Genomic DNA, 10,968 nt, shown 5'->3' on the forward strand with positions numbered 1-10,968 from the left:
TCCAACGTGTACCACACACGATATAGACATTCTTTGATATATTTGTTTAATCGAAGACATGCAAATAACTCATTGACATTGTATTTATCGAATAGAAGAAAATTCCATTCAATCAATAACTATCCAATATTCAAAAAACAATCAATCTTCTTGATTTCGTGTGATTTCTTATTTTAAGCCAAGCATTTGTGAATGAAACGTACATAACCGTATCTTGAATCAAAATACCAAACATCTGCCCATTCCAAATATGAGCATGTGTCCCGGCTAGGCCTAATGGAACACCTAAGCTGTCTGATACATTCAATTTTCATTGTATGCGCATAAACTTCATACTTAAAGCAAACCCTATAACTTTTTGATATTAAATAACGTTTTTTATTCATACACGAAATTACGAGTATCGCCTTTTAGCTTTATTAAGAAGTCAAAACTAGCACCGGTCCATTATTTAGATCAGACGCGTTGTATAAAACTCCTGTATATGTAAAAAAAAATATTTTATGACAAGTTGCATACGTTTCAGTAAATATAGCTATTGATATTGACTATACAAAGTATGACAGAACAAATAATATTCAAACAAACACGGGCGATGTAGATTAAAACCTAAATCTTATAAGAACAAATAGAACAGATTACCTTGCACTGTAATTGCTATTTCCAGGCTGTTTGCTTGTGTTCCGTCGACTTGAACTTGGCAACTCCATCTGTCCCCGTTCTCCGTCCTTGACACGTTCCTAATTGTAAACGTGAGTCTGTTTGTAGCAGGACAGGCGTAGTTGTATAGTGTGGAGTTTGGTGCGAAATCAACAAATGGAGGAGAACAGTTGTTGTCACCAGTTATGTAGATCGTTCCGATAGCGAAAGCAGTATTATTTATCCACTTATTCCATATTACAAATTCTGTGTTTGTGCTCTGTGTTTCACAGGTCAGTGTCAGCGGACTGTACTGTGTCACGGTGGGAGAGGTCGGAGATAAGGTTGCAACCTCGGCTTCAGCACCTTGAACTTCAAACAATATAAAATGTTAAAACATGGTGAGATTATTCACATAAAACATTATGCGATTTGGTAAACTTACTTCGTTAGTTAAAGTGACACTCTTATTCACAATCAGTATATACACATGTATAACAAACATAAATTTTGAGTGATAAACCTTCAACTTCTTCCTAAATAATGCATTTATGGACAATATTAATTACTGAAAACAAGTTTATAACCGTTTATTTAATAGCTGAAACTCAAAAATATTAAATGATAGGTGAATGCTAAAAGATTTACGATGATCTACTATCGTCTCATAATGTAGAAATATCATGCTTATTGCACCTTCTTTCAAATTAAGCACAGTATCCTTTATAAGAACCATTGTTTTCGACATTTATTTAATCCTTTTAGTAAATTCAAAACAATTGTATTAAATATGGTAAATCTTACATGGGAGTAAAAGTGCATCTTTAAAGTTAAATTGTAACAGCCAAAATTATCACGGTGAAGATTAAATAGCGTCTTTATGTTTTTATTCGACAAAACTATATTCACATTAGCATTATCAAAATGCATTTTTTATTATAGAACAATTAAAAAATTAATATTTATCAAAACAGTATGTTTTTGCATTAATAATTAACATTTAACTTATGATATGTATTGTTTTATCTATTCTACTATTACACTTTGATTTTAACGTATATCTACGAGGTGGATCCATAAGGGTCGTGGGCATTGAAAATAAAATCTAAAGTTTTCCAAAATGGAGGTTTTGTCCCGGAAAGTCTGATAAGCATATTTTAGATAATCCATACGATGCCTAATTTATAGTCACAATTGTTTTACAACAGTGTCATCGTCGGAAATCACGATATTAATTCGGTTACCCTTCATAAACACCATGGGGCAATTGACTAACAAAATTTCGTCTCTATGAATAGGCATACGTCAGGGGAAACAACTCTTCTTCCAATAAATCCGCATGTTACAATTAATAACCCTTCAATTGCACAGGAGTGTTGTTTGTCTCCACAAACAAGCAGTCAAGGCCATGGATACATAATTCGTAGTGAAAACGCGGATGGAGTCACTCGCGGAGCATTCCTTGCGGAACCAATAAAACTGTCTCATTATTTATTTATGATAACGAGATTTTCCTAGCCAAATCGCCAACATGGTGCAACAGTGTGTTTTGTTGTTAGTTTGCCAAATATTTGGTTGTCCGGTAAGCGTAGTGGTTAAAGCACTCGTTTATCACAAAGGTGACCCAGGTTCGATTTCTGACCTGGGCGCATATCTGTTCGGTTTGTGCCAGGTATTTGTCTAAAGTACCAAAAGCAATATATATATGGTATTTTCCAAATCTTCTGAAAAAATAAATAAAATACCATTTGAAAGTCTTTACCTGTACTGGTTCGTTCAACATCTCAATAAATTTTGTGATGTAATGTTATGGGGATGATTGAATTCAGAAATCGTTACTTAAATGTTATAATTAACATTTAAACTGGAACAAAGGTTTATATAAGTTGTGCTACCTCAGATCTAACTAGACTGGTTTCCGAGATATTTACATTACTTTCCACTGTAAGTGAATTATCTCTGGTGAACGAATCTTGTAAGATTTCCAAATCATCATCAGGAAACCAATGCCGTTTGTGGGTTTTCATTTGTTTTCATTAAATGAACTTTATTTCTCCTATATTCATCACCATCTGAAGTTTGAACAGTAAATTACATTTCACTAAGTTTGGCAATGCATGTTGCCGGTTTCCACAGTTTACCCATATTCTGAGTAAATCACCAACTTGAATTGGCTGTAAAGTCTTCGCGATCTTATCATATAACCTCTTGTCTTTCTGTTTCTGTTCAAATAGAAATTGTTTGACATAATCATGGTCAGGTATTTTGGGTGTGACATTTTTCTTGATAGTGGGTATAACTGATCTCATCTGTCTGCTCATTCACAACTGTGCTGGTGAGTATTCACATTGCAATGGTGTTGCTCTGTATTCCAGAATACCTATCATAGTATTTTGACCATCAGATATTGATTTTGACAAAATGCATTAAACAATACCAAAATATTTCTCTGCTAATCCATTCGACTGGCTGTGATATGGATCAGTCATAATATGTTCAAAATTCAAATCGCTTGCAAATTTCTTGAATTCATGACTGACATTGTCAGAGACAACTTGATATGGTAAACCAAATCTACCAAATATTTTTTTTATTCTATCTATGACAGTTTGACTTTTTGCATTGGGTAACTGTTTTACTTACAAGTAATGACTATAATAGTCCACCACAATTAGATAGTCTTTTCCTTGGAAGGAAAATAAATCTGTTCCAACCTTATACCAAGGGTGTTCAGGGACATAATGTGGTTCTAAAGGCTGTTTTGCATTAAATGAACTTTTCTCTAAGCAAGGTGGGCACAATGAAATCATTTCTGTGATCTTAGAAATTAACCTAGCCTAGAAAAATAAATTTTGGGCTCCTTGCAAACATTTTTCTACGCCTATATGTCAAACATGGACATTTTTCAACATTTCCTGCCTAATGGATTTTGGGTATGACAATCCTATCGCCTTTCATTATAAGACCATCAATATAATATTATGTCATTTCGTCTTTAAAATTGCAGAACTACTCTGTAACCTCTGCAGGACAATGTGCTTTTTTGTTAGGCCAACCAACCATTATTGTATCTCTTAGGACCTTTGTCTAGTTTTGTTTCCCTTCTTATCATATTTAACTTCCTATCAGTTATAGGTAAGTTTGTCATGACCAGATGTCCTTGGAGGTGCATACCTTCCGAGTTACTAGGGAAAGTGTCCTTTACGGATTTTCTACTTAGAGTATCAGCCAACGGTACATTATTTCCGTTCTTAAACTCTAATTTGATGTTATATCTTTGCAGTTGTAACATCATTCTTTGTAACTTAGCTGGGGCCTGGTATAATGTTTGTTTTTTCATGATAGAAACCAATGGAAGATGATCATTTTGAAATATGACCTCTCTGCCGTAGATGTAGTACTCAAATCTACGACAACCAAACAAAATGGAATACATATCCTTTTCAATTTGAGCATAGTTTTGCTTGCTTTTTGTCAATAATTTTGACGCGTTTGTCACCGGACGTTCATTTTGTAACAATGTGGCACCTAACACTACTTTACTGCTGTCGCACTGCAAAGTACAAGTCTTCTTTGGATCAAAATATACAAGTACAGGAGAACCTGTCATTATGTCCTTGACCTTTTGAAAAGATTCGTCATGTTTTTCCAATGGTAGTAAACATTCTTCGCACAAAGCTGCCTTAAAGGACTTGTGTTTGGCGCAAACTTCGATAAGTAATTGACCATGCCCAAAATTGTTTATAACTCAGCATTGCTTATTGAAGGGCTGATTTCTGCTACAACAGATACTTTCGATTTGTCTGCTTTAAGACCATCACATGTTAAAACATGACCAAAATATGAAACTTCACTAACACTAACATGAAGCTTATATTGGTTAAACTTGATTCCCATTTCTCTTGATCTATTCATGACCACTCTCAAATTTGCATCATGCTCCTGTTTGGTCTTTCCAAAAACCAAAACATCATAAGCAATAGCTACAATCTCTGGCAAACCTTCAAAACATTCGTCAAATTTCCTTTGAAACTGATCTTGTGACAGACAAAGACCAAACGGTAATCTTTTAAATCTGTATCTTCTATTTATGCTGTTGAAAGTAGACAAAAACGAGGACTTATTTGACAGTTTCAAATTCCAATATCCTGAGCTGGCATCAAGTTTTGTGAAAAACTTCGCTCCACTAAGCTTGGGTTACACATTATCAAGTGTTTTCATTGAGTAATGAGGTCAAAGTATTGCCCTGTTTAAATCCTTCAGGTCTTAGCATATTCGAACACTGTCTGAATTTGGCTTTTCAACCACCACCATTAAATTAGCCCAATCTGTTGGCGTTGTGACCTTGGTAATGATATCACCATCAACCATAGACTGTAACTGCTGTTGAACCTTTTCTTTGAATGTTACAGGAATGCGTCTAGGAGAATGAACTAAGGGGTGGCATAAGGATCAATCTTTATCTCAACCTCACCAGAAAATAGACCTATGCCATAAAATACATCAGCATAATCTTCACTAAGTGAGACTTTTCTCACTGTCACCTACTGTGTAACCGAGTTTGACCAAACTTACATCTTGACATGCTTGTAAACCTAGTATTGCAGGGTATCTAGTTTTCACAATGAAAACTTATAGGGTCTGCTTGAACTTTCCATACTGACATAATAGAAAACATACACCTGCAACATTCAATGGAACACCATTATAGTCTAGTAACTGATGTTTGATGTTGACCTGGCTACCAGTGTCCAACTTGAACTCAACTGGAAATTTCTGAGGACGTTGGCAGTTATCATGTTCGAAATTTACCCCATGCACCTTTCGCGATTTACACACACTAGCATGATTCAGCTTTTTACACTTGAAACAAGTTTTGCCTTTTGCTGGGCACGGCTCACTGCGAGAGTGTTCAATACCACCACGTTTCGAACATTTCCTACACTGGCTGCCGGATTTGGTCTGAGTAGCAGGGCCTTTCCTTTTCGGTCTCGCTCCCTGTGTTCACGCTCCCTGGAATTCCTTACGTTGGAATCCTTTCTGCTTTACACCGTGGACTGGGCCCTCCGGTGGAGTCACGGACATGGACTTTAATTGCTCATGCGCATATTCTGCGCGATTTGAATGGCTTTGTCAATGGTAGGTTCTGCACCTTTGTTTATCAGTTTTTCTATGATCTTTGATGAGGTGATACCGAATACTATTCGATCTCGGATCATTCCCTCTGCGTTGGTGAAATCGCAGTCATTTGCCAGAAGTTTCAATTGTGTTACAAAATGTTCGCTTGTTTTGTTTCCTTGTACTTTATTGGTAAACTTGAATCTGGCAAAAATAGGATTCAGTTTTGGTTGCACGTATTCTTTGAACTTTGTAAAATGAACTGCGATGTATTTCTTCTTTTCTTTCGTTAAAGACCAAGTATTGTAGACATCGCGCCCTTTTGTTCCTATCCAAAGTAAAAGATAGCTAATGCGTGCCTCCTCATCTTTGTCTTTTAAAGGACCCGTAAAAATTTAATGAGCATGTTGTTCTGACTGAGTGAGACTTTTCTCAATAACAGGGATTACTCTAAATTCAAATGACTTTGTTTCTAGCGGTGAATAGTAAGCATATTTTGAAAACCTTTCTCGATCAACATAGACAAAAATAATGCTAACACGTTGAACGAAGATTTAGCCCCTTAACAAAGGAAGGTAAATTCAAATGTGTTAAATCAATTTTTGAAGAGGAAATTTTAAACAGTATTCGAACATTAAAATAAAATTGTTCGACAGGGACTGATGGTAAAGACATAAACATTTTCAAATGTACTATCTATAAAACAATGTCCTACCTGCACATACTTTTTTAACGGGAATTTTGAATGTGGTAAATTTCCAGAGAGTTGGAGTGAAAGACAACCAGAAAGAGAGAGGGACAGAAAGAGACACACATACACAGAGAAGAGAAAGACCAAGGAGACCGAGGAGGAGAGAAAGGCAGACAGAAAGAGAGAGAGACACACACAGAGAGAATGACATACAGAGAGAGGAGAGAGAGAGACAAAGAGAGAGAGACACACACACAAACACACACAGAAGAGAAAGAGACAGAGGGACACACACACGCGCGCGCCCGCGCACACGCGCACACACACACACACACAGACAGAGAAGAGAGAGACACAGAGAGACCATGGGAGAGAGAGAGAGAGAGGACAGACAGACAGACAGACAGACAGACAGGTAGACAGGTAGATATATAGATATGATATTGTACTGAATATTAGAAATATAAAGTTATTAAATGCATGTTGTCTTTTCTCTGTTGAAATGATTTTACATTATAATGCATTTAAAATATTTATATTATATATAAATACTTACGATACTTATAGTATTAGCGTATTTCGTTCATTAGAATACAACGTACATTCTCAGCCAATGAAATAGCAGATAGGCATTCATGAAGTACTACGCTTTATTATTAAGAATTTCATCTTTCGCGCGTGTTTAAAGGTCCGCCTATTGCCAATCATCAGATACACACTCCCCGCGTCAGAGTTTTTGTTTACGATTTGTCAAGCAATGAGGATGTGTTCTAAGTCAGTAAGATGACCTGAAATAAAATGTTGATGATTTAGAAGGGCTTGTTCACTCCGCCCATTCTTAATCATTAAAGTCTTAATTCACGTCATCAAACTAATTCTTTAAATCCATATATTAAACAAATGGATTGTTTTGAAATTTAGAATAAGATTCGTTTTCAGTAGTTTGGGTTCGAACTAGAAAGCATATCTGAAATACAAATTCACCAACACTCTTTCAAAAGTAAGATTTTTACTTGACGTTGAGCAACACGGAATTAGTTAACAATTTTATAGAACACTTGAGTATAAGAAAATGGCCAAAACAAAATATATACATACTACAGTGTGTGTATATCACGTGATTAATTGCGTCGTAAATGCTACGTCGGAAGGCAATATTTTGCTTCTAATGAAGACTTTAAACAAAGATAACTTCACTATTTCTTCACTCTTTTTAATGAAACATAGCACAGTCTACGCAGATTAGGGAGCCCCATATTCGGTCTTTTACCAGAGTTTGATTGAGAGTCTAGTTTCTTAAAACACTTTTAACACTCGACAAAACTTTTCTTAAAAATACGGCCGTCTGACGGAGCACTGTCAAAACATGATTTTGGAACCAAGTTTGTCGAAGTGTTTGATGAAACTAATAACCTTATCAAACTTAGGTAATAAAAGGTGGGGCTCTTTAAGCGGCATAGACTGCCATTTGTTTTGTTTAAAATGGGTTAGCAAAGGAAAAGTTTTCTTTCATGCTTTTCGATGAAATATGAAGTTTTATCAGTGAAATAACAACAGCGAAAATATCAATTTGATATTTTCACTGCAAAATAAGGAGAGAAAATATCAAATTTCAGAAAATCCTTTGTCGTAACTTCCCCTTGATCAAAACAGAACACTTTACTTTCAGCCAGAAATTTTGGCAAAAAATGTTTAAAATTTAAAGATCTGTTGTAATAAATTTAAATAAATATATATTTGGAGATTAGCAGCTTACCGTTTATTACCGGTTATCCCGTTTTTCAAACATTTTCTTCATCTTGAAGCTGATCAAATGTTCGAACATTTGCTTTCAAACCAAACCAAACAAATTACAGGCGAAAACAACTGTTCGAACATAAATATAATTTTACTAATCGTTCAAACGATTTTGAACTGTTTGTCGTTGTAATACTTAAACGAGCTTCCCGGAAAATTCACACAACAACTTACAGATAATCTGATTTTTTTACCCCACCCGCCTCAAAATGTGCCAACAAACTAGTGTGGCATTCACTCTTTACCCGACCCCTCTTTACCCGAAAAACCAACCTGTTTTCAAGCGAAACAGACTATTGTCTCTGACAATTAGATGACTAAATATTCTTGTATCATGAATAACAGTCTGAAACCAAGGAAAATGTGTAAAATCCAATCAATATCCGCATTCGTTTTGCTAACACATATGACCTTCCAAACTTTCATTTATAAAATGGCGGTGTAGTAATTTGGTTATGTATTAATACCCCGCTTAAAATACGTTTTCGTTATTTTTTGGTACATATTTGCACTTCAATTATCACTGTTCATAAAATATTTTGATTATTTAAAACGAGCGAATAATATAAATAATATATACAATATATAATAATAATTATAATAATAAACAGCAGACCGGAAATAGAAAAGTTGACAGCTATAATTTTGCGTTAAGGGCGCCCCACGGGTAGCGGCGTAAATAACACCCTTTTCAAAAAGGAGTAATTCAGGATTATTATTATTTTATAAAACTCCGAAAATAAGCTTAAAAGAAACATATCTTTGTTCAAAGTCTTCATTTTAAGCAAAATGTGGCCTTCCGGCGTAGCATATATGACGTATTTATCACGTGGTATACACACACTGTACTTACGAATACAAGAAATTTACTTTCAATTAAAAAAGAAAATACGGCGCGTGACAAGAATGTTGAGGGATTAAAGACTAATAATTTAACAGTCATCATTTAATTTGATTACAGTACACATTGCAGTAAGGTTGATTTAATCATATGGGTCAATAAGGAGTGTTCAAGAGGCCTAATGCCACTAGCAAAGTATAATATGTACAAAAGTTAAAGTAGAGTATGTGCCTTTAATCATGTTTCGATTTTGATATATGTGTTCACCTATATACTCGGTAAGATGCGCGGTTTTTTAGTAACCGTAAAGAAATTATTGAAGCTGCACTCTTGACAATTATGGCAACTTTTTTGCTGTCTTTGAATCAGCCAAATGTTGCGCAAATGTCTTGAAACCGGTGATACACGACTGCTGACAAAAGATAAGACAAAAGTTTCTTCCTATTCACGTTCGAGAATTGATGTTTGATGACTTAGAGTGTTACTGACGCTTTAAGAAAAATGAAATTTGAAAGTGAGCGCTGTTCTATTGTGAATTATCTTATATCACCGAATTGAATGCATTGATACCAAAATCAGCTGATTCTGAGATGGAAACTACAATAAATGTCAAAACCGTCAAGCTGTGAGAGTGCAACAATTCTTAAACTTGTCGAAAAGTATTTTCCTATATTCTGCTAAAAATTACAAACTGCTATGCTTTCAAAACCACATTGGATGTGTGTGAACGAATACGTCTAACGCGTTTTGGAATTTGGCTATTCTCTTTATTCAATTGTAAAATTGTACATTAATATAACTATATTTACATGTAGCTTATACAAACGTGATTAAATATAGTGTACAAAGAAGAAATATTTAGATGTTAGCAAATAAGGCAAGTGATTCAAATGATTACCTTTTAAAAGAAAATAACATCCAAAGAAAAATAAACCTCCGTGAATAATATCCATGCCTTTTGGCTTTATCAACAGTTGTTATTCCGTTAGTATATGTATCGTCATTCTATCGAAGTAGTCAACACTGTGTAAAACTTAAACCTAGTCTGGAGTACCTTCCCCTAACACTATCGTTATCAGGTAATGTATGGAATATCAGTAAGCAGGGAACCAGACTAACTTAAACCTAGCCAACTACCATACGATGTAAATTTGAACGTACAAAATGAATTAGAACGGCAAACAACTATGAGTATAATGACAAAGTTGACATTTTGCACTTAGGTACATTATAAAAATCGAAATCAGTAAGTGATAATATTTTCCCATTTTCTCCATCATTGATATATGAAAGTATATTTGTGGTATTAAAGCGATCAGTGATGGACATACAGAGTGACCTTTTTATTTTTTCTCAGTACTTCAGCGTTAGAAGTTACTCTATTTTGGTGGAACACATGGATAAAATGCAAATCAGTCTTCTTCCAGTAGTGTTGAATTGTTTACTCACATAAGCAGTAAAGCTTATTCTGAGCTTTTCCCATCGCCAACCGTGTCCGGCGACCGTCCGCCCGTCGTCTATCAATAATTGCTTTAATCGAAATCTCCTTCTAAACCGCATAGCTAATTTCGATGAAACATCACGGGGGTGTTCCCTGGATAGTGCCTTTTCAAAATTGTTTCAAGAAATGAATTCCATGCAGAAATAAACAAAATGTTAATATACTATAATAAAACTCCGTAACACCTAGAGCTCAGATATTTGGTGTGTAGCACTGTCTAGTAAACCTCTAACAAGAGTATTAAAATTATGCCCCCAGAGTCAACATTGACAACGCCCCGTGTGCACCTGTTTTACATAGAGATATTTAGCGAAACTGTCAACAGTTTTTAAACGACATCTCCTCTTTCAACGATTGGCAAATTTTGATGAAACTTTACCG

At 35.1% G+C, this 10,968-nt stretch overlaps 1 protein-coding gene across 1 annotated transcript in view; it reads right to left on the reverse strand.

Moving 5' to 3' along the window:
• The window catches only part of LOC128234399 (nephrin-like), a 55,538-nt gene extending 45,394 nt beyond the window's left edge, over positions 1–10,144 (reverse strand). The window contains exons 1-2 of the mRNA XM_052948614.1: positions 9,985–10,144; positions 643–1,011 (exon numbers count right to left, since the gene is read on the reverse strand). Coding sequence (XP_052804574.1) covers positions 643–1,011; positions 9,985–10,039 — 424 coding nt within the window. The 5' untranslated portion in view covers positions 10,040–10,144. The remainder of the gene's footprint in view (positions 1–642; positions 1,012–9,984) is intronic.
• Between the last annotated feature and the right edge of the window lie 824 nt (positions 10,145–10,968).

The sequence above is a fragment of the Mya arenaria genome, chromosome 5, assembly GCF_026914265.1.
Source record: "Mya arenaria isolate MELC-2E11 chromosome 5, ASM2691426v1".
Taxonomy (NCBI): domain Eukaryota; kingdom Metazoa; phylum Mollusca; class Bivalvia; order Myida; family Myidae; genus Mya; species Mya arenaria.